Source organism: Hemicordylus capensis, chromosome 6, assembly GCF_027244095.1.
Source record: "Hemicordylus capensis ecotype Gifberg chromosome 6, rHemCap1.1.pri, whole genome shotgun sequence".
NCBI lineage: Eukaryota > Metazoa > Chordata > Lepidosauria > Squamata > Cordylidae > Hemicordylus > Hemicordylus capensis.
Genome location: NC_069662.1, coordinates 99,511,586 through 99,536,504, shown reverse-complemented (window position 1 = coordinate 99,536,504; position 24,919 = coordinate 99,511,586). Strand labels below are relative to the sequence as shown.

Genomic DNA, 24,919 nt, shown 5'->3' with positions numbered 1-24,919 from the left:
TGGGCTCACCATTTGCTTACATGAGCTAACTCACGAGGGTATGTCATTTGGCAGGAAGCATGGGGAAGGTAACTCCAGGTCAAATCTAACTCCCGACTGAAAGAGGCCTATTCCTCTGCTCTCCTCTCTGATTTCAGCACAGGTGAGGAAGCCAAAGTAGACACAAGTTAATTAAGCACTAATCTTCCAACAAGAATGGCCAGATACTCCCCTCTGTGTTGGCACATGGGATTATCTTCGAGCTTATCACAGGAAGGAATAAATAAGAGGTAACAGGTTCATCTCTTTCTAACATAAGCGTTAATGGGTTACCCAAGATATACTTGTTAAAACATTCCAGCACCTATCAAGGTCTTAGCCACATGAGATAAGCCCTAATGTGCCCAGCACAGGTTTCACAGATCTACTCACTTCATTGTGCTGCTAGAGCACACCCACCAAAGTTTGAACAGGACAAAATGTAGTCTTTTGTCCATCATGGATGTCACCCTTTTCAGCAGAAAGGTGTCATCAACATTTGGCTCCAGGGCAAGATGTAGCTTCTGTCTCTCCTCAAGACCATCAAGCAGTGTGTCTTTTCTCTGGATTCACTCATTGCATGTCTGTGCATCTGGTTATCAGCTATACCACCCTGCTGTGCCTGAGCTCTCATGCCCATCCCACTCTGTGTCTCCAGACCAGCCCTGTTTCCAGGCCCGATCTGTGCAGCACATTTGGCTGCAGCAAGAAACTGGTATCCTAAGATCAGGCCTCCTTTGGACTTCTTCTGGCTTCCTGACCCACAAGGGATACATGGGTCCCAGCTCCTTCATCCTGCCTCCCTGCCTGTCTGGAGGAGAGAGGTCCCTCGACATCAGTCAAACAAGAAGTGTCCAAACACACCATCAGAAGGAATTGAGGTATACTAATCCCTGCTCTGAAATATCTTGCTCCCCTCTCTTCCTGCTCCCCTTTAAAGTCTAAAGCTGTTCTCTAAGACTGTTTCTCTGGTCAGCCTTGAGTGGGTTTAATTCAGATTTCAAGCTAAAACACCTCTTTGTGAGCTTCAATTTAGTCCTTTTGATTTATTAGCCTTGTTAGTTTTTCTAGTTAATATTATGTTGCTTATTAATCAAAATTTCTCTTCTGTACCCCTAAACCCTCAAATAAACCTGATTGTATTGGAACCAACTCTCTGTCAGTCATTTCCAAGACTGAAGCGTTGTGCACATTTATTCTATAATGAGCTGCTCACTTTAGATTCGCTGGTTCCCCTCACAAGCCCAAAAGTCAGTCAGGGTAGTTTGTCAATACCCCAGAGCAGCATCATTAACAGGCTGCAATCAAGATCTGGCCTGACTGCATAAGCAAGCAAGCAAAAATTGATCATGGATCTCCCCATCTCATGTCTAGTTGGCATTCAGTAGAATTAGTCACAGTGGTTGCACCTCATTTGGACCTCTCGGTGGCTTTTGATACTATCAACCATAGTATCCTTCTGGAGCGTCTGAGGGGGTTTGGAGTGGGAGGCACTGCTTTGCGGTGGATCCACTTCTACCTCTTGGGCAGGTTCCAGATGGTGTATCTTGGAGACTGTTCTTCAAAATCTGAACTTTTTTATGGTGTCCCTCAGGGCTTCATATTGTCTCTGATGTTATTTAACATCTACATGAAACCGCTGGGAGAGATCATCAGGAGATTTGGTGTAGGGTGTTATCAGTATGCCGATGATACCCAAATCTACTTCTCCATGTCAACATCATCAGGAGAGGGCATAAACCTCCCTAAATGCCTTCCTGGAGGCAGTAATGGGCTGGATGAGGGATAACAAACTGAGTCTGACTCCAGATAAGACGAAGGTACTCAATTGGCACAGCGGGGAAATGCTTGACTAACAAGCAGAAGGTTGCCAGTTTGAATCTCCGCTGGTACTATATCGGGCAACAGTGATATAGGAAGATGCTGAAAGGCATCATCTCATACTGTGTGGAAGCAATGGTGTGGAAGAAAGCTGTGGTCTCCAGCAACACCTTCACCTACTCCTGGAGTATTGGCGACTAATACTCCACCTCCTCCTAACACCTTCACCTTCTCCTGTATTCTACCAAAGAATACAAAGAAAACCACAGGGCTCTGTGGGTGCCAGGAGTCAAAATAGACTTGATGGCACACTTTACTTTACCTTTACACATTGTGCAGGGGTCGAAACTTGGGAGAAGTTTGATCTGCCTGTTCTGGATGGGGTCACACTTCCCTGGAAGGAATAGGTACCCAGTCTGGAGGTACTTCTGGATCCAAGCCTCTCCCTAGTTTCCCAGGTTGAGGCAGTGGCCAGAAGTGCATTCTCTCATCTTCAGCTGATATGCCAGCTGGATCCGTTTCTTGAGATAAATGACCTCAGAACAGTGGTACATCTGCTGGTAACCTCCAAACTGGATTACTGCAATGTGCTCTAAGTGGGGCTGCCCTTGTATGTAGTCCAAAAACTACAGTTGGTACAGAATGCAGCAGCCAGGTTGGTCTCTGGGTCATTTTGGAGAGACCATATTACTCCTGTATTGAAAGATCTACACTGGCTGCCGATAAGTTTCCAGGCAAAATACAAGGTGCTGGTTATAACCTATAAAGCCCTAAATTGCTTGGGCCCTGGGTATTAAAGAGAACACATCTTCTTCATTATGAACCCCATTGCTCAATGAGATCATCAGGAGAGGTCTGTCTGCAGTTGCCACCGGCTTGTCTGGTGGCTACTCGGGGACGGGCCTTCTCCACTGCTGCCCCAAAGCTTTGGAACACACTCCCTGCTGAAATAAGAGCCTCCCCATCTCTGACAACTTTTATTCACCCAGCTTTTAATTAAATATTGTTTTAAAATGTTTTAAAATTTAAATTGTAATGTTTTAACTTTTACTATATCATTTATTTTGTGTTAACTACTGTTTTCAGTTTTCTGTTGTCATTTATTTAATTTTAAACTAATGTTTTGACTTTTTGTTTGTTTTCTTCTTGTAAACCACCCAGAGACATGAGTTTTGGGTGGTATAGAAATATGTTAAATAAATAAAAAATAAATATACTTTCAAGCCATGCCGGTTCCACATGGCAGCTTTCTGTATTCCCAGTTTGGCGAATGAGAAACCCTGCAATGGGACCAGTGCTTCATACTGTGGCATGTTTGTATAGGATGCACCATACCTAAAGGAATGGAGCACTGAATTAAACTTATTAATAACATCTCTCAACTTTTCAATAAAGAACTGTAAGGTTAGCACAAATTATCTAAAATAAAAGTCAAATATTTAGCAACTAAACAATTCCTGACACTATTGGTGTCTAACAAGGAAGAGATAAGACAAGTGAGGGAAGGGAACTATCTCCTTGACTATAGTAGATAATAAACATTGGATTATTTTATTTTATTTATTACACTTATATCCTGTTCTTCCTCCAAGGAGCTCAGAGCAGTGTACATGGTTATTTTTATCCTCACAAGAACCCTCTGAGGTAGGTTAGGCTGAGAGATATATGACTGGCCCAGAGTCACCTAGTAAGTTTCACGGGTCTTCCCAATCCTAGTCCAACACTCTAACCTCTACGCTATGCTGGCTCAAACTGCTTCTTTAAAATATATGTGTTTGTTGGGAAGATACTCCATCTTCAGTATTCCTATTTGCCACTGTAGATGAATTTGCAGGGACAATATCCTCCAGTTGCATATATAACTCTAGTTCATAATTTATTCCTTACAAATTTATTCTTGGTAATCACTACAATTCCTTTAGCTCTGTGTTTGGAGATAAAGGTTGGATGTTGTTTAATCATTAAAGCCCAGGACACTACTCCAAGTATTCTTGTATATGTTATTGTTTTTAAAGATGCTTCAACATTTGACTTCCAAAAGCACTAATAGAGGAAATACTGGATGTGATGGAATTGACACTAAAAAAGATCTTCAAGTCTTTCATATGCTATTTGGGTGAGCAAGTGATAATTACTGCAGGAGAGAAAACTGAAGAAAGTTATGTTTAAACTGGCTGCAGATTTTAGTTAAGCAGGAGCTTTTTCAGATGGCAGCTTTATTTACCACATTACATTGGGAGGGTAGGTGTGTGTTCACATAATGGCCAGATTTACCCTGAAGTCCATGCGATATTTCAGAGAACACTTCACATACGATTTGGGGTTTCCCCTCTGTACTGGAACCTAGCCCAACATGTCCAGGGTAAAAAGAAATCCTCTCTCTGTGTCGGAGTATCCGTTATGCCCCAAATTTGCAGTAAAGCCTTGTGGTAAACCACAAGCCTGCTGTCTTAAAAGTCTCCTGGCCCTGTTTCTCTGGTAGATGCCACTGTTGTAATCCAAAGCAGCTCTACACTGGAAGGCCCAGATGCATTCCACCAATCCTTTCTTTATATATCTAGTTTGGTTGTCATGTCAAAGAGAGTGTTTATTCAGTTGTGGTACACCCTTTGTGTATAAATTCCTTCTCTCTTTAATTTAACTACATATGAACAGCGGGCTGATCCTTTTCAGGTGGCTACAGTCATTTTTCTTGCTTTTTTAGCACAACACTAGTCACAAGCCATGCAATAATTCAGGGAATGTGCTGACATTGAGAACACATGGTCCTAAAGGTGGATATTTTAATAGGTCATCTCCATCTCTTGCTTATATCCAGGTCACAGCTGTATTTCAGTTTTAAGAGAGGTCATTCTCATTCCTGCTGCAAGATAACTGACAAAATTAATCTGCACAGGAAAATGAGCTGGATTCCTCCCACCTCTCTGTAGAAATTGCAAAGGAAACTGAAGGTGTAAATATGACCGCTGGAATGTAGCCAGGATGATGGACTTAATGTTCCTACTCTAGGCAAAATGAAGTTGTAAAAGTTCTCCAGTCAAGCAATTAAACTTTGGACTACCACACAAGGAGGCTATTCACACACGTAGAGGAAACCAGGCTAAGGGAGCCCAGCCTGGTTCCCCCTGTGCGTGTGAACCGCCAGGAGCCTTGCAGTTCCCGGCAACTAGCCCGCCTAATTGCCCCCCCCCCAAAATGAGGTTAGTAGAGCGAGCGCTTTGCTAACCCCGTTTTTCAGACTCTTAGTTGCCACAGCATGGCTCACTTGTGCAGGGTGTTCTGGGGCTTCCAGGGGCCAGGCGGCCCCCCCATCCCTGCCACTCCTACTGGGTCCACAACGGAGCCAGTAATGGTGTGGGTGGCCGCCCATGGAGGGCTGAATGCTCATGTGCAGGGAGAGCGGGTCATGCCTGCTCTCCCCGCCAGACCCCATCTGGCGCTCCGCACTGCTTGTGTTTAGAGTCTCAAGAAGTAGTGATAGCCAATGCAGTGCTAAAAGGGAAGTAAGTCTGGGAGCTACCTGCCAGAAGCATTCTTAGGGAATCTGCAAGATTGGGTGTTGCTTTGGGGGAACCAATGCTGTTTCAAGACGTTGCCAGTCTGCTCTTTCTCTGCTCACCAGGAAAATAATTAATACTTCAAAAGAAGCTGCCATATACTAAGGCTGTTCACATTATATGTGCCACCAGGGGTAATCCAGGCTAGGGATATGCACAGAGCCAGCAGGGAGTGGCTTTAAGGGTGGGGGAGGATGCACTCCTCCCCCGCTGCAATTCCCCTGCTGGCACACGATTCGCTAAAAGCCCATTGGGGCGACAGCATACCTTCCTGCTGCCCCGTTCCAATAGTGCCGGAACGCTGTGCCGGAACGCTGCGCACGCACACACTCACAGCTGCTACTTCTGGTTACTTCCAGCAGCTCACAATCCTAGGACCAGAGAACTCTCATGAGAGGAGAGATTTCTGGAACCAGTAATTTAGTTACTGTTTCCACTTCCGGATGCCCTGTCAGCTCTCTGGCCTTGGGGAGCAGTTCCAGCTTCCCACAGAACCTAGTCTTGCTCCTTTGCAATGACAGGTCAGTTCAGAATAAGACCGAAATCATCCATGACTTGATCATGGATGCGGGAGCCGACCTGGCTTGTATAACTGAGACCTGGATGGGGGAAGCTAGTAGCCCAGTTCGGGCCCAGCTTCTTCCACCAGGCTACTCTGTTGTGGAGCAGACTAGGGGATGTGGGTGGGTGTCGGGGGTGGAGTGGCTGTGGTCCATAAGAATATAATTCCCCTTACCAGATCCCCTGTGCGATAGTTGACTTACATTGTGTCTTTCTGAGGCTGGCAAATAGGGATAGATTGGGGATTCTGTTGGTGTACTGTCAACCCCGCTGCCCAACCAACTCCCTAACTGAGCTGACAGAGCTGGTCTCAGGGTTGGTGTTGGAGTCAGCCAGACTTTTGTTCTGGGTGACTTCAATATCGATTGTGAGGCTGACTTGTCTGGTGCGGCTCAGAAGTTCATAGCGGCCATGACAACTATGGGCCTATCCCAACTAGTTTCAGGACCAGCTCATGTTGCCGGCCACACACTTGATTTGGACTTTTGTTCAGATCCATGGTGTTCCATGGGTGTGGGATCCTGTGGTTTCCCCATTGTTATGAACAGACCACTACCTGGTTAAGGTTGGTTTCACAGCCACAACCCAGCCCTGCAGGGGTGGAGGACCTATTACGATGGTCTGCCCGAGAAGGCTGTTGGATCCAGTAGGATTCCAAAAAACCTTGGAGGGTTTTGATGTTGGTCCTGCCAGCAACTCTGTCAATGCCCTGGTGGGAACCTGGAATAGAGAACTCACCAAGGCAGTAGACACGATCACTCCTAAGCGTCCCTTCCGATCTGCTTTAAAAGTGGTCCCTGGGTATACAGAGGAGTTATGGGGTCTGAAGCAGCAAGGTAGGTGACTGGAGCGCAAGTGGAGGAGAACTCGGCTTGAATGTGACAGGAAACAGCATAGAGCCCATTTGAAGGTTTATGCAGAGGCGGTGCGTGCGGCAAAAAAAAAATTCTGAGCTGCATGCATTGCTTCTGAGGGTTCGCGTCCAGTAGAGCTGTCCCGGGTTGTGAGGAGGATAGGGCTGGATAAGACCTCTCTCTGAAACCCAGAGAAGGGTTGGGTTTCAGTCACTGTGGACAGCACTGAATGACATCTGACTCCATATATTCAGTTGTGTGTTTTATTGTATCGTATCTGTGTAGCTCACACCTTCTTCCCATTATATTTCTCCCAAGCCCACTACTTAATTAAATCTAAATTTACTTCGGGTGGGGGGGGAGGGATAAAAAGAATTGGGGAAATGTTTAACTTAAATTATTCTCTATTGCTTATCTGGTTTTCCATTCAGGCAGAAGCTTGGTTATTAGCACATGGCTAACAGCATTCTTATCTTAGAGATTGTCTATCATTTATTAACTTCTTGTCATTACAAGCTCATGCTTTATAGAATTGCCATTTAATAGATAACTAACCATTTAGGTCCCAATTAGAGTCAATAATGGAGCTTCATACATCCCCATTGGGATAATTAAGAGGCCGAATTTTCCTTGCTAACTGGGCAAAGAGGCACCTTTTGAAGTGGTAATTCTTTTAAACAATATTTAGTAGAGGAAGAGGAATTATCTCTATCCCACCCCAGCATGGCATTTCCCCAATGGCTGTTTCTCCCTTGCATTTCTTTTTAGATTTTGACTCCTTAATAATAATGCTTTGCTATGGAGCAAGCCCTGCACTCAAGAGGGATGCAGGCTTGCTACTTCTCGGCTGTGGCCACTTCTTGTACAGGCAGAAACAAAGAGGTGGTAAAGAGCATTATTAGGGGAGCAGAGATTTTGCTATACATTAAGTACTTATAGAAGCCAAGTAGTTAAAGATATTATTGTATTTACCTTATAAATTAAGGTTGCTTGATGAAACCAAATCAGAAAATGGGCCAAATTATTCTTACAAAATATTAAGCTCATTCACATGACCAGGCGGGCAGCTGGCGGGGGGAAGGCAGAGTCCAGTTTGCCTTCCTCCCAGACAATCAAAGAAATGTTGCTGGAAACGCGACTCATGTTCCCAGATGATCTGCGCTGCTCCAAGTAGCATGGATCTCCAGTGGCCAGGATGATGAGTCCTGACCTCCAGATATCCCACAATGTAGTGTGCTACAAGGGTGGTGCATTGCAGGATACACCTGTGAGACAGGTGCTCTAGGTGCCTGTCTGTGTGTACACTTGGGCTGCAAGTAGCCTGAGCACACACACAATCCCTGTGCCGAGGTTAAGGGCACGCTCACACCCTTCAGGCTGGGGGTTAAAAGTAGGGTTTGGTGGGCCGGCAGCTCTGGGATCTGTGTGGATCCTGGTGCTGCACATGAGCCTTACCCAGGTTGGGCTGCCCATAGCCTGGGTTAGGCTGAACGTGAGAGCAGCCATATTGTCTTCAGATTAGGCCAAACCTTCCAGTTTGATTTCCAGGCTAGTTTCCTCTTCCTGTCCAAGACCATGTGGGGAGAGATCAGTAACAGGCCAGCTGAAACCTGCAGGGAGAGGACCCTGTATCCCCTGCACACATGGCCCTGGCCTGGAAGTAAGCTAAGGGGTTGGCTTGGCTTTGGAGAGGCTGGAGGAGTCTTCTACCTACCAGGCTGTACTGGTTTCTTCTTGTTGTTCTTGGAAAGAGGAGTGAGTGAATAAGTCTGCCTGAAACACCAGAAGCCTTTTAAAACAGTTAATTCAAGCTATGGGACCATCATACACTATGACTGTATTGTCAGACACTTTGATGTAAACTTTCAGTCTGGTGGGTGGGCGAGTGGGAAATACTGGGGTGGGGGAGCACCCACTACTCCTCGCCAGTCATCCCTGGTATTGGAGTCAGGTGCAGCTGCTTTGATGCACAGTGTTGTTAGCATGGAGCCTCCCCTGCCCATGCTAGGAATGGTGACAAGCTGGGAAGTATGCGGGCTCACCTTGCAAGCAGTGAGCCTGCATCCCGCTTGGCTGTGTGGTTCACTGCACAATATGGAAGCCAGAAATGATGACGTCTCAGTATACACTCCAATTGGGCTTACAGGTGGGTTGATGCTGGGCACAAGCATCAACCATCCCCTTAATTGAGTCTGGCAGCTGGGTTGCTGCTGGGCATGAAGCTGAGGGCTTGTGACACTTGATTCTAACTGCGCAGGCACGCTAGAGCACCTCGCAGTTCTTAAGGGCCACTAGGCTGGAAGGTCAGGCCCAGCGGCTACTCACGCTCTGCCCACCTCCGCCACCACCACCACCACCACCACCACCACGGGGCTAGGGGAGGTCTGCTCGGCTCACACCCCACCCAGCCCCAGCCGCACACATGGCGGCTAGGATTATCAAAGTTTTCAGCTCTACAGTTCGGCACTGCAGGGGCGGGGTGGGGTGGTGGCAGGAGGCCCCCCTGGGCCTTTGGAGGTCCCACTGAACCTTGGAGGCCATGGACCGGGGCCCCAAGGTCCAGGGATAAGAGTGCCTGACCCTATGATTACTGAACTGACCCTAAAAACAACAACAACAACAACAACAACAAAAACACAACCCCTGAAGAGGTAAATATAACTTTCTGCTATCGGCTAGAGTCTATGGGCTAGACTCCACCTTTTGGACTTCACTTTGCTCTGCTTTTCAGTTTCAGGTTTAGTTGTGTTTTCTAACCAGCCAGCAATAAAGGCGCATACAGGATTTGTTTGCCTGCAATAAGAAGTGAGTAAGAAGCTGTTTCTTCTGAAATCAAAATGATAATGAATAGACCAAGTGCTTAAAAGGTGAATAAAGAGGTAACTTAAAGTGATCTAGAAAAATACTCTAAGTTATCCATTACTCTATTAAAACATTCATTATTTTCTCAATCATAGTGGCCAAAATATTTTTTTTTTTCTGGAGCACGGTTGAGACCTCTGTTTCTTGCTTCTGTTCCAGAATATCATATCTGAAGTGTATTTGTATATCTGAGGCTTGGTCCAATATGGTGGCCACACAAAGTATAGGCAATACTCCTTTGTATCTTAGGTGAACATAGGAAGCTGCCATATACCGAGTCAGGCTATTGGTCTATCTAGCTCAGTATTGTCTTCACAGACTGGCAGCAGCTTCTCCAGGTGCTGATAGTTGGAGACAAATCTACTGTCACAGTACATGGGAGGGTGTCCTTGATAAAAGTCATAATGTAAAAGAATCAAAAAATAGACTCCATTAGTTCAGCTTAGAATTACTTGTTTATTATTTTGAATATTTTTAAAAAGAAGAAAAGACAACAGCTAGAGAACAAATAGCCAAAAGTTACATACCTATACATAATTGCTTTGTATTTGTTCTGTGAATGTATATTCTGCCTTTCCTGTCTTAAGAACACCCAGGGGGGTTGTAATGTAAAGCAACAATGGGTAAGCCAGCTGAACATATCACAGATCAATCCTCAGACCTTTGTAAGAGCTCCCTAAATATCCTTTCCTAAAACTCTGCTGTAAACATTAAACCCACAAACCACATCCAGTCTCCTGATTTTTTTTTACACATGAGTAGAACTTCCTACTCCTGAGTAGTCCCATTGGTTATACTGGATCCCTCCCCCCACAACTTTTTCAGGCCCCAGAAACCACAATAACTTAACATTTCACTCCAGGGGAGTGCAGCCACATTCCACCCTGTACAACTCATTTGAGAATGTGAGCTGTTAGCAAAAACAAATGAACTTCAAATCCACACTTAAGATCCATACTTCAGCAGCTCAGTTCTCCTCATTTTAGCTGAAAGGACACACTGTGACTGACCTGAAGGCAATCTGGGAGCTGGTCAAGTGTCTTTGTTGCAGTCATCCTTCAACTTGCTTCCCAAAGTCAACATCTCTTCTCAGTGGATAGGATGTTTTTGCATCACAGCACCATCATATTTTCAATCCATACTTCTTTGGCTTGCTTGGCATGTATTGCCAGAAGGGACAACACCTAGGAAACCTAACAGCTGTTCATCAACTGCTGGTCAGACCCAGGAATGTAGCTGTGCTGCAGCTCCTGCACAAACAAGGACCAGATTCCTCTACTGGTTGCCAGCTTGGCAATCACTCATCTCTCCAGTCATGTGGCTTGTCATTGAACCTTAAATTACTTGTGATTTCCTCAAATCATCTCAGCTGTGTCATGGCACAGAAATAGGAGGGCCCCAGATGTACTGCCCACAGACCCTGCAATGCTCCATGTTTGGCATGAAACACACCAGCCAGGACTAGCTGGCTAAAATACACTCAGTTCTGTTAGATCAAAGTGCTTCCATCGGAACATAGGAAGCTGCTGCCTACTGAATCAGACCATTGGTCCATCTAGAGCCTACTCTGACTGGCAGTAATTTTAATTCCTTCCTCTCTTCGTCCTGGATTGCAGGGAAAGGAGTTGCTCACTCACTGCCTCCTCTTGCTGGACTAAACTTCTCTTGGTCTGGAGCCTCACCAGAGGACCCAGACCCCATTTCAACACTGTGCAGTGGACTAGTGATAGACTGATAGTAGGCCACCTTTTGCCATTTCTGTTTGTCGTGTAACCCATTGCCTTGGTACCTTTACTGGCAAGTGAGTGAGGTTCAGCAGACTGTTCACTGCCACACATGCCATCTTTTCATCTTCATGCTCTCTCAACCAAGCTCCAACCCCTACCCACCCCCTTCTGGGCTGTATCACAGTAGGAGAAAGGGGGAAAGGCCCAAGATGTACTGTGGATGATTGATCCACTGATGCCAAGCTTACTGGAGCTGACATGTTGTTGTGGTTGCTGCTCCTTGGTGATTCTTTTGGCTTTCTTCTACTGGCCAAAATCCCTGCTTCTGTGAGGTCAGATGCTACTCAATGCTTTACTTGTTCCAAACTCTATGTCTGACATTATGAGAGGGGCTGGTTTCATCTGTTCTAACTCTAGAGCACAGCTGCACCTCAAACTGGGTTTGAGACACTATCATCATCAAGGGAAACAGAACCGAACTTTCCAAAGACAAACAGGGTGTTCTCCCCCTGCCCCATCCCAAATGGCTTAACATGAGCATGGGATAGAAACCCTATTCATTTCTCGGGTGGTTTTCCTCCCACTTGACTTGACATTGGAATGGGATAGGAATCTCCCCACCATAGAAAGCTCACTCATTGTGGGATAGTTTTCTACCCTGTGTCATATTTTTATTAATCACATAAATATAATAACTGGTGAGGTGCCATACTTGTGGATACATCGTGTACCAGAGTACAGGTAAAAGTTGGACAACAAAAGTATAGCTGGGAGTGCAGTGGTTTGCTTGTTGATGCACCATTATGCAGCTGGGGGTGGAAATCCACCTCAAAATCCAGTTGAGGGTTAAAATATCGTCTCCCTTAGGTATCCCTTGAGAACCAAGCTGATCAAGAAACAGTTGGTCCCCCCACCCAAAGACCTAACATTAAAAGTATGGTTCTGGAGAGCAGGGTGAGGGGGGGGGAAGCAATATATTTGTCATTTACATCTCTAAGGAAACTGCCTTGAAAACCTTTTTGTTGAAAAAGTGGTATATAAATGTGATCTCATTCCATTCCATTAAAATAAAATTAAATGTTGGTATGGTGTTGAGGGCATTCAGCCAAACTTATCCTGTGTAGTGAGGTTTTGTTTTTTTCACAAATTATTAAACTCAAGATGACCTGAGCAGTCCTTGGCAGGTGCAAATAGTTCCCAAAGCCCCATGGGTTTGTCACAGTATAATCCTGTGCAACCCAAAATATTTTCAACCTTCAGGCCAGCATGTGGCAAAATTAAGTGACCAAATTTCTGAGTTTCCCCAGTTCCGGAAAGGCAAACATTTGTCTAGAAGAATGCCTATTTTACAGCTTGCTCTCTCCCTCTCCCTCTCTCTATTTATCTACAAGCATTCCCACTTCACAAAATGCCTGTTAATAAGATTAGCAATTAAAAAAGCTTGATGACAATTGGCAAGCGTGTTCCCCTTAGAGTTGGGTTGGCACGGAGTCTCCCACAGGGCTTGAAGAGCACCTGAAAGAGTGAAGGCACAGCACACTCGACTGCTGCAACCAGTGCCTAAGAATGGAAATAGAGAAATCCAGGCCATTATGGGACAACTCCTTCCAGTTTGTGTTTGCCTGCATTTCTTATGCAGTGGGCCTGGGAAATGTATGGCGGTTTCCCTATTTATGTCAGATGTATGGAGGAGGTAAGTGTGGTTTTAGGTTACTTGATGGCCTCTGGGCACCAGCCAGGGAACCAGGTTCTTTTTATTTTAAAACCAATTTGTCTTTTTCAGAATAGTATTGAATGCTAGGTAGAATTCCCTATATTCAAGAAAAAGAAAAAAGGACAGTTACTTTTATATAGGATGTGGACAAAAGAGAAATACCATTAGCAGAAGATCCTAGCCTTCACCTGTTGGTCACCCCATCTTTCGTGTACCAATTCTTTGCTCAGGGAATTTCCAGTGTGAGTTTTAGATTGCAAACGTGCAGGCAGGGTTGGTTCTTTTTAACCAAAAATACTGTAATATTGTTTGAGGAACTTTAATCAACTTGATCATGATAATATTAAGTCATTATTCTGACAAGCTTATCCAATTGTGATAGGGGGTGGAGGGACCATTATTGGTGAAAGGCTACAAGGTCTTAACATAATGATTTCTTTATGCATGCTGTGTATTGAAAACCAACTCCATTTCCTTTGGATTTCTATGACTGTGGGACTGAAAAGTGCTCCAGAGACATGAGCTCATTTCCATCAGTTTAATTACGGGATGAATAAAAGTCAGTCAAGCCTCTGTGCAGAGGCATTTCTGTTCACTAACCCACACTCTCAGGGGTGGAAAAGATAGCTTTCAGATTGTTTTGCAGCTTGAAACAAGGAACAACTGATTTCAGATCTGGTGCATCTCAAACCTCTTATGAATCTCTTCTGCCAGTTTATTTGATCTTTGCTCTTGAGGCACATCAGGTGCAGAGGGAGACGATGGTCTGCCATGATCCTGCTTTAGATGGAGGCAATGCATTTGACATTTCATGATCTGCATCAGGGACATAGCTATAATTGAACAGCAGAGTTCAAGGGTTCAGCCAATTCAGCAATAGCTTGCTCTTCGCTCTCCTTCTCCTGTCTCTTTGAAGAAGAATGTGGGGAGGTGAGGGGGCAGCGGCCCATCTTCACTTTTTTGTCCCAGGGCCAACTCCAACTTTGCTATGCTTCTGATCTGCAGGCACCCCCTTATCAGGAAAACAGAATAGGAAGACTCACTTTCCTCGGAATCTCAGCATGATCAAGAGATGGAAGCCAAGAACAGAGTTTTATCTATGACTAGTGAAAGGACCATTAAATGTTCTGGTTAGAGTACCCATGTCTGTTCCCTCCAGGCCTTCTCCTTCATCCCCCATAAGCCTCTCCTATCCCTCTTAAAACCAGTTCTTAGGTTGTTTGGGATATGAGCCTTAAAAACATTCTCTTTTCCCTTCCCCACAGTGCTGGAGCTGTACCAGAATAGGAAGGAGATACATTGCTCCCAATCCCATGGTGTCTCTCTAGTGTCAAGGAGATAGTGAGCAAGTGTTGTCCCCCTGCCTCATAGTCCCAAGTGTAGCGCTTTATTTTCCCCGCATAGGAATGCAGTCATTCCCTTCTATAGGAGAAACAAAAAGGGATGTTTGCAGAAACCCCACTGGGTGCAAGTTACATCTGCTCCCTATGCCTGGTGGACTGAGGTGACCTGGGAGATCTGTGGCCAGAACTCCCGACTTTTTTTTTTTCTATTTGAAAGCAGCCATGGGACGGTAAGGTTTATTGTGTGTGGAGCGAAGGTGGTAGAGGAGGGGGTGTTTGATCTTTTGCTCATGCACTGCTCTGATCTAAATTGCCCCCTGAAGCTGAGCCCTACAGTGAAAAAAAATACCAGTATGACATTGCGCCTGTGTTTTCCCACATTTTGGATAATAGCAGCTTGTGGGGCAATTTAGATGGGGAAAGGGTGAAATACTACCACCCCCAACAACACTCTTGTATGTAAAATAATGAGGCTATTCTCACGCATGGCGGAAACCAAACTAAGGAAGATTAAGAGAGCCTAGCCCATTTTCCACGGCACATGTGAACTGCTGGGAGCTGTGCAGCTCCCGGTGGCAAGCATGTTTAATTGCCCCTCCTTAAACGAGGTTAGCGGAGAGCTCAGTCCGCTAACCCCATTTGTTTGTGTGTTGCCACAGTGTGGCTCCGCACCATGGCGATTTATGAGTAGCTTCCCCCTGACCAGGGGGCTACAACAAGCCTCTTGGCATCAGGGGAGGGCTCCCCAGAATGCCCTGCGCACTTGTGTGCGGCATGCTGGGACCTCTAGGGGCTGGGAGGCTGAGATTTCCGGGGGCCAATCCAGCCAGCCAGGGCAAGCTGCCTGCTTGTCTGTGGGGAGAGCAGGACAAGCCCATTCTCCCCACAGAATCCTCTTAGGCTCTCCACACTTCTCGTGTGGAGAGCCTTAATGTATTCTTAATTTAAAAAAAGAAAAAAAAGTTAGGCAATCTGATTATGGCTCTTCTGTATCATGTGTACAATGGCCCTAACAATAATCTGCTCTTATTTGCATACTATCTTAAAAGATAAAAAGAATGAGGTGGGCTCAGGCAATACCATGTTTCCCTACATAGAAGACAACTCTGGATTTAGGACAACTCTCTGATTTTTAACATCAAAGAATTTGGTGGGGAAATGGGTCTTGGATTCAGGTAAACAGGGGATTATCATGGATCTCCTGCATCCTGTGTGAGCTAGCCCTGACACTCCCCTGCTCCTTTCTGTGCATTTTGTTTGTTATGTTAGAGTTTGACAGAATGTTGGGAGAGTGTATGATGGTATGTTGAGAACTGTTTTTAAAGCCGATTTTCCAAAGGGAAGAAGGCTTATGAGATCACCAGGTCCAGTGTGAGTGTCCATGTGTCCTCTTCTCATATCATTTGTGTTTGCAGGCCGATACAAACTAAATTCTCAGCACATAGGGCTCATAGGGAACTCTAATGGGTCCCCCTCTTGTTTCAAGATGGCAGCTACTCAAAAGTCGAGACAACGTCCTTTTGTAACCCATGTGCTGTCAATCAGATATCAACCCACAGTTGCTGAACCCATGGTTAATTTTTGTAACCGAATGAATCACATTGCAGACATTCGTCCAACTGCAGCCCGGCAACCTCCAGTTTAATGGTAGGGGAGCCACGCCCTCTTCCTGGTCTGCCAAATCCACATCCCAGCAAGCTCTGCAGCACTCATGTCACCAGACTATGAGCAAGGCATAAGGATATGTGCAGGGTGGCAGCCATTGGTCATGTTCTTCAAGGGGGTGTGCCGAGCATGATTGTGCCTTTTCAGAAAGAATGGACTGCCTACCCTTGGCAGGTAAAGGGCATTTAAATCCCTTTACGTGGCATTTAAGCCCTTCTCCTGAGAGCAATTGTGCTGCTGCCCTCATAAGAGCCCTACATCAAAACTCAAGCACAATTGCTGTCAACGCGGGGGGGGGGGATGTAGAGGGCATTGTTTTTGTTATTCCAGGAAGCAATCATGATGACTCCCTAGGAAGGAATATGTATATGAGGAAGGGCAAAGGATCCTGGGTTCTGGTCCACTGTAACCAAGAATGTCCTTGCATTGGCTGACCTTGGCAAAGCAATCCAGGGACACCAAACCACACTCCTGCCCAGGGATTAGTCCTCATGAGAGTCCACTGGGGAGGACCAGAGGCTTCAATACCTTCAGTCCTCAGTTGGACAGTCTTCTCATGAGTTAGGCCACCCAAATCAAGGGGGGGCACTTGTTTGGAGCCCCCATTCTCTCTGGTTAATAACAAAATTTTAACACCACAACCTCCTCTTCTCCAGGCAACCCTTTCATGCCCCTCAAAGGAGCAGCTGCAGCTCCATGTGTCCTGGTGGTATCGGGTGGGCAGACTAGGGAAACACCAGGACCAGGGATCGATCTTTACTTTCATTCAAATTTCTCAGGTTTGGACCTGCGTTGTGGAATATGCAGATCAGCCGCCACGGGGAATCACAGGAAAGGGGAGCCCTGATTATCAGCGACCCCAGGAGAGTAGGATTGCCATGATGGTCAAAAATAAACATGGATATGTTCGAATGGATGAATGGACTGGTAGAGGGACTGTTTGGACAGCTTTTTCATAGCAGTCACCAAGACAGGGAAAGGTGTAGCTGGGGTACCCATCCCCACAGCTTGCTTGTGTTGAGCAACCAGGCTGGGTGGCAGATGCTGTATGGCCCGCATGCATCTCTCCATGGCTTTTCACTCTCATGAGAGAGCAATCCTTGGGAGAAGGGCTATCATTGCCCATTATTTTTTAGCAATTCTTCCCAATCCCCATGTACCCCAGGACAGTTCTTCTCATGAGTTGTGAGTGAGTATCTCCATGGCCTTCCACTCTCATGAGAGAGCCGTCTGCTCTGGAGCAGCATCCATCATCATCACAGAGGAGGAAGCTCTCCTGTGACTGGCAGCAATGTTGCTCCTGCTGGACGGTTCTTCTCATGAGTAATACCATAGAGCGTGTGCTTGGACCCAAGGGGAAGCGGCTGGATCCAACTTCCCCAACTTTATTGTACAAAAAATAGAACAAAGCCATTACAGAATTCCTGGGAGGGCCAGCCTTGTGAACCTGACCCTGGGTATCACTGCCTGTCCATATGTTATCTTTGCAGTGATTTCATCGGGCTTGCCTGGTTCATGGTGATTGCATGTGCTTGTGAACATACATCCTCAACATATTTTTTTTTGCGGGGGGAGGACAAAAAACGTTGTTCCCATCTTGCTATCCCATCCCCTTGCTCTTCTGAGTGCCAGAGGGGGGAACGAGACACAGTGGGAAGCAGGCATCCCTCAATGTGACTTCTCCCTTTGATAGGCTTAGAAGCCTGGGATGGGATGAGGCGGTGTCCCTGTTGCTGGGCAATGGCTTGAGTGGCATGGAGACAGGGGCAGGGCAAGTGCTCAGAAAAGCAGACATCAAGAAGCACAGTTGGCATGGAGCGGGCACATTCCCAGGTAGGGCTGGGCTGCCCTCTCTGAGTTTGGTTCCAGAAACAGCACAAAACCATGATTATGGTGGCATCTGCATTCGGACATAATGATGCAGCCTCCAAACCTCAGGTTGGAGCAGTGAAACTCACTACTTACCAAAGGTCCAAACTGGAGTTTGGCGTGGGAAACCCAGGTCACTTTTGCTGCGCAACCATGGTTTCACTCATTTGGATGTACACAATTTCCAACCTCTGCCCAATTCAATTCCAGCTTGGGTAATATTGCGTTTGTTCAGTTGCACAAGAATGCAATCTGCACAATAGCAGAAATTGCACAATCGGAGTTGCTTAACAATATGGTCATTGGAAACAATGACTGTATAATTGCACAATTCTGGTTGTGCACTTTTTGTGATTGCGCAAATTGCAACATTACAATGTGAATGTAAAGTTGCATGATAAGCCTGCCAGTGAATTTATAGTGGTACTTTCCCCCAGGGCCAAACTGGACATTGCTGATCTCCTGTCTCTTTAAACCAGCTACAGTCGGAGGCGGGGAGAGATTTGGATTGGGACCATGACACTGGGGGAAAGACTTATTCTCCCTGTGCTGTTTTGTCAGTGCAAATTGCATCTCTCCTTCCCCGCCTCACCACTCCAACCTACTAGTTGCCCTGCTAGGGAAAATATTGCCATACCCATAGGCTTTCCCCTAATGGGACAAGCAATAGCTTGCCTTGCATTCCAAATTTACATTGGGGAAAACAACAGTTTCCCAAAGTAACCCCCCTTCTCCAGCATTCAAAGTGTGAGTAGGGCACTTTGGTATTAGCTTTTAAAAAGAAATAAAGAGATGGAAGCTCCATTCACAGACTACCAATGCTTCATCTCGTTTGGCCCCCATTTTTACAACAAGCAGCTGCCAGAACTCCCCCATCTCTCAAATATCTTCAAACAGTGCATACTGAATTCCCTCTAAACAGAGGGCAACTAGAATTCAGTACTTTAGAAAATAAATTACGTATTCTATTATACCCTGAAAATTGGCTTTTTCTTATTTCTTTCCCTCCTCTCTTTGCTTGGCCCCCTACACTTCCCCTCTTCCAGTTCCCCTCTTCCCCTTGTGCATTCCCAGGCATATCCTTATTTTCATCAGTGAAATGTTGGAGGGTATGCTACAATAGTATCCTGTGCAATGACTGTTTATTTGCTTATGATCAGAATGAAATTGATCAGGTGCACTCTCTTCTCTTTTGCCTATTGTACAAAGAGCCCAGGAATAGATTCTTACAAGATTTTATTTGTAAATCACTGAATCTTAGTTGCCCTCTGTTTAGAGGAGATAATTTGTTCATTCTTGGGACCTGCTGTTTCCAAAGGGCACTGCTACAATGCCAAGGCTATTAGGCCCTGAGAACACTCTCCTTTGCAAGAAAGAAGTTACCTAACTTCTTCTAAACAAAGAAGCTGTTAATGAAGGCCCAGCCAGGAGGCCACAGGACTAATTCCCTCAATAAAACGGATTATAGCTGAGCGTTCACTTCACCTTCTTTGCATCAGTTACTGTGCAGACTGCATTCATTTCCAGTGCTAAACAGTCCCCCTTCAAGGAATGTTAATACTGGAGATTAAATATCAAATAGTAGATATTTACATAAATATTTTGGCCTCCTCTAAAAAGAAATCTGGGAAAGGCTTCACACAAAAACATGTTTTTTGCTTTAGTCAGCAGGCCTCTCAGAGGTGATTCCAAAGTCAACAACATAGGCTTAGACTAGAAGAAGCTTTTCTTGAAGGCCAGGCTACATGGTGCACACGCCACTGGGGATGCCCATGAGAAAATGGCATCGTTGCTGCAAGTTGCTCCCCTTGACATGTAGGAACACTTAGCCTGTGACATGACACGATACATGACATGGAATCAACATGTTGTGCATTTCCCCATCGTTTCCCAGAGTGTTTCGATACAGTGTAGAGGAGGAAGGGAGAAGTTGCCATGGGTATGCTATGGTTAGCAGTATCTCCATTGTATGTATAAGACATTCAGGTGAAACTCGGAAAATTAGAATATTGTGCAAAAGTCCATTAATTTCAGTAATGCAAATTAAAAGGTGAAACTGATATATGAGACAGACGCATTGCATGCAAAGCGAGATAAGTCAAGCCTTAATTTGTTATAATTGTGATGATCATGGCGTACAGCTCATGAAAACCCCAAATCCACAATCTCAGAAAATTAGAATATTACATGGAACCAAGAAGACAAGGATTGAAGAATAGAACAATATTGGACCTCTGAAAAGTATACAGTGTACTGTGCTTGATTGGCCAGCAAACTCACCTGACCTGACCCCATAGAGAATCTACGGGGCATTGCCAAGAGAAGGATGAGAGACATGAGAACAAACAATGCAGAATTGCTGAAGGCCGCTAATGAAGCATCCTGGTCTTCCATAATACCTCATCAGTGCCACAGGCTGATAGCATCCATGCCACGCCGCATTGAGGCAGTAATTGCTGCAAAAGGGGCCCAAACAAAGTACTGAATACATATGCATGCTTATACTTTTCTGAGGTCCGATATTGTTCTGTTCTTCAATCCTTGTCTTCTTGGTTCCATGTAATATTCTAATTTTCTGAAATTGTGGATTTGGGGTTTTCATGAGCTGTACGCCATGATCATCACAATTATAACAAATTAAGGCTTGACTTATCTCGCTTTGCATGTAATGCGTCTGTCTCATATATCAGTTTCACCTTTTAATTTGCATTACTGAAATTAATGGACTTTTGCACGATATTCTAATTTTCCGAGTTTCACCTGTACCTTAGCCCTGAGACATCCTACTGGAGTGCTGCATAGTGTCCATCCATTCAGGTGGTTGAAATTATAACAAAGTTTGACCTATTTAGTTAATCCAGTTTCTGTCCGTTTCTCATCCTTCATACAATCTTCATCTGGGAAATGGGATCAGGGACATTTTGTCAAAATATGGTTCATACATGTGTATGAGAACCAAGGGTTGGGTTCAAACCTCTAAAGGTTACTTTCTCTCTGCTAATCTTGTAGACCCAAGTCCCCATTCAGGAAATGTGTTCAGCAGTCTGTGTACCTGCTCCCTCATAGGAACATAGGAAGCTGCCATATACTGAGTCAGACCATAGGTCCATCTAGCTCAGTATTATCTACCCAGACTGGCAGCGGCTCTCCATGGTTGCAGGCAGGAATCTCTCTCAGCCTTATCTTGGAGATGCCAGGGAGGGAACTTGGAACCTAGATGCTCTTCCCAGAGCAGCTCCATCCCCTAAGGGGAATAACTTACAGTGCTCACACATCAAGTCTCCCATTCATATGCAACGCTAAGGGGACGTCATGCTTGCTATACCACAAGACTAGCTGTCCTTTCTACACCTCACTCACACACCTGAAATGGGACAAAAACAAATACATTTTTTCAAATACAAAGAACAACAATGTGAAAACTGATTGTTCTGTCAAGCAGATCCAAAGGTACCCCACAAGTCTGAGACCTTCTCAAAAAACAGCAGCAACAACAACAAGGTGGACAGCTGAATATCTATTACTGAAATAATAGAATGATAAGCTAACATACTGCACAATGATCTGTGTGCCTTGTAATTGAATTTGTGCACAGTTGCACAAGAGCGCTCTTGCACAAAGTGCAAGAATTGCACAAACACAGTTGCACACTGGACAGCTGTTATTTCCAATGGCCACCCACTGTGTGCAATCGTGTTTGCGGAAGAGTACTCTTGCACAACTGTGCACATGTTTCAAGGACCACAGAACATTGTGTAGTACGTCAGCCACAAACGTTTAGTGTTGGAAAGGAACTTGGGAGGCTTCTGTTCCGCCCCACCCTCCCTGTGCAGGAATCTGGCGCACCTGACGGATAGTTGCACAGCCTCTGTCTGAAACCTCTAGCAATGGAGAGCCTACCATAGTGTGAGGCAGAATGGTTCACTACTGAACAGCTCCTACAATTAGGAAAGGCCTCCTAATGCCTACCCTGAATCTGTTTCAATCTATCGGTTCTAGTCCTGCCCTCAGAAACAAGAAAGAAGTCAAATCCTTCATCCACGTGAAAGTTCTTTACATATTTGAAGACAACTATGGAGTCTCCTGACAGTTTTCCTGAGGTATCATTGTCGTCAAATGTCCTCTGCACTCCATATGAAGCGGTCTCATACCAAGTCAGACCACTGGTCCATCTTGCACAGTATTGCCTGCTTCAACTGGTAGCAACTTGCCAAGGATTCAGACAGAGGTCTTTCCAGCCCTATAACTTGACTCCTTTTATAGGGCAATGTAAGGAACTTAACTGGGAGCCTTCTCCATGGAAAGCATGTGCTCTTCCACTGAGCTACAGCAGTTCCCCATCCCCACTTCTGAGATAACCATGAAGTTGACAGTTTGCTCCTGGCAGGTTGTCGTTGATCTGGCACACATGGCTTGTTCTGTAGCAATGATCTCATGCTACAGTTCCCTTGGGAACTGGTCATTCTCCTTAATAAGTTACTTCAGCCACCAAGATCTGGCATAGAGAGGACCATGCCAGGTGTTCCAAGCTTTGATGACTTGGATGGGAAATGCAATGTATGCTCAAACTGTTCCTATTAACTGGAGGCAGTCTCTGGTAACTGGAATCTGACCCTGGAGCATTCCAAGATGGGGCTTTTTGCTTGCTTCTCCATGGTATGCATTCGCACATCAGCCAGATTTGTGCTGAAGTCAGTGAGAGATATTGGGGAGCACTTCACACACAATTCGGGTTTTTCATCGAGTGTTATAGAGTCTAGCCCAGTTTATATCCAGGGTAAAAAAGCCACTTCTTGCATCTTGTTGGGTGGGAAATTGGAATTTACAGTAAACCTGAGGTAAAGCCTGCTGTCTGGGAAAGCTCCTGGTAAATCACTGTCCCTGTTTTTGCTTCTTGGGGATGCCTTATTCCTTTTTCCTATTTTATTTATTTATTAATTATTAAAAATTTTATACCACCCTTCCAAAAGGCTCAGGGTGGTTTACTTTAAAACACCATTAAAATCAATTAACAATTTAAAAAGAAATTATAAACCTGCATAAAATAATAATTAACAATTAAAACAAAATTAACCATTTTTCATGTGGGCTGCTCAAGTTGTCATTTTCCAGGATTCAGTTCTCTCCCCGGACTTTTTAGAAATTAAATCTCCAAGTGGATGGGTGGATGCATTGTGTCTCTAGTACATCTGCATGTAAATGGGGGCACAACACAAAGTGGGTGGGATCCAGTCAGTGGCGAAGCCAGCTGAACAGCAGACTGTGTCCTTGTGGCATGCGCATGACATCAAGCACATATGTGGGCGTTCCTAGGCTCCAGAGAGCCCTGAGCGAGCTTTCCCTCTCTCATTTCCAGGCACCGCTTGTTGCCTGACAGCATTTATTTTGGGAGAGGAAGGGAAATAAATGCATGCAGGCAGCATGTGCCGACTGGAAATCGGAGTGGGAGGGCTGGAGTGGGCCTTCTGGCAATCGGGCCAGAATTGGGTCCCTTTACACATGATGTCATGCACAATGGGGGCTCCAGCGGCCCTTTTCATTGGCGGCCTGGGTTCTTTGAACCTTTTCGCTCAATGGTGGCTCCGCCCCTGGATCAAGTCTTCAGCAACATCCACTAATGGACAGGGGGCTTGGGCAGTCATCCTTGGTTTGTGAATTGGTTGTTACAAGTGTATCTCTGTTTTCATTTGCAAAACGTTGAAGGTATGGGCCTGTCTGATCTCCTTTGATACTCTGGAATACTGCACTTTATTCCCTCCTTTCTTTTTGCAGCTTGTTTGTAATCAGAATGCCCAGGTTGGTCGGCTTTGTCCTCTGCACATTCAAAGATATGTTTTCATATCTTTTCAGCTGTTCTTTATTTTTAACTAATGTTTTAATTTTTCTGTTGCCATTTATTTTGTTTTGTTGTAAACCAGCCAGAGACGTATGCTTTGGGTGGTATGAACATATGTTAAATAAAATAAAATGAATAAATAAATACTATACAAAGAGCCCAGGGATAGATTCTTAAAAGATTTTATTTATAAATTATTATATTTTAGTATTTTCTACTTTCTTACAAATATAGATATGTTCATAATGTAAAAGCCAGTGTTGCTCACTAAAGCTTGCTAAGAATATTAGATATATTGGGGAAATAAATCATTGTTGCTTGTGCAGAAGACCCACTGTTGTCATGGTAATGGTACAGAAGTTTAACTGTTAATAATACTACTTAGCATGTATATAGTGGGGTGTGTGTGTGTGTGTGTGTCCTCTCAATAATGCAAGTCAACTCTGAGCTTTGACTAGAGGGTGTCCACTCACAGCAAGGGTGACTCCAGAAGAGGGGCAAGTGTCCCTCAGAAAAGTAGTGCCCCCAGCTGTACCTCCATTTCTGTTTCAGAAATCTAACGTGTAGGACACCGCTCACCCACCCAGAAATGCACTTTGCCCCTTCTGTGTGCTGCCCCCATTTTATTCTGGTGCCACCACCATGTCACATATTTAGGCAGTTTCAAACCACAGTCCTTCTCGAAGCTGTTGCAGGGGAGTAACAGCAGGAGAGAGGGCATGCCCTCAACTCCTGCTGTAGGCTTCCAGTGGCATCTGGTGGGCCACTGTGTGAAACAGGATGCTGGACTAGAAGGGCCTTGGGCCTGATCCAGCAGGGCTGTTCTTATGTCCTTAAGCTGTTCCAAAACTTTTCTTCCTAAGTCACAACATGACAGTAGAGAACCCAAAGGCCTCCTTGGGCTCAAGTAGGTTCTCTGCTTTACTGCAGCCAATCTCCGTGTGATTGTACACTGCCACTTCCTGTTGCCGTATGAACTTTCCCTTCCTATTAGGAGGGTTTGATGGTGAAGCAAAGCACCTTTTCCCTCCCTGCAGGCCCTTGCCTGGTTCCTGAACCCTTGTAGTCCCGCCACTGCTTTTCTGTCTCTTA

The 24,919-nt window shown here is 45.2% G+C and overlaps 1 protein-coding gene across 1 annotated transcript in view; it reads left to right on the top strand.

The window, feature by feature from the left end:
* The first annotated feature begins 12,966 nt into the window (after positions 1–12,966).
* Positions 12,967–24,919, top strand: part of SLC6A20 (solute carrier family 6 member 20) — a 38,247-nt gene continuing 26,294 nt past the window's right edge. Inside the window, exon 1 of the mRNA XM_053265507.1 lies at positions 12,967–13,093. Within this exon, the coding sequence (XP_053121482.1) occupies positions 12,967–13,093 (127 nt within the window). The remainder of the gene's footprint in view (positions 13,094–24,919) is intronic.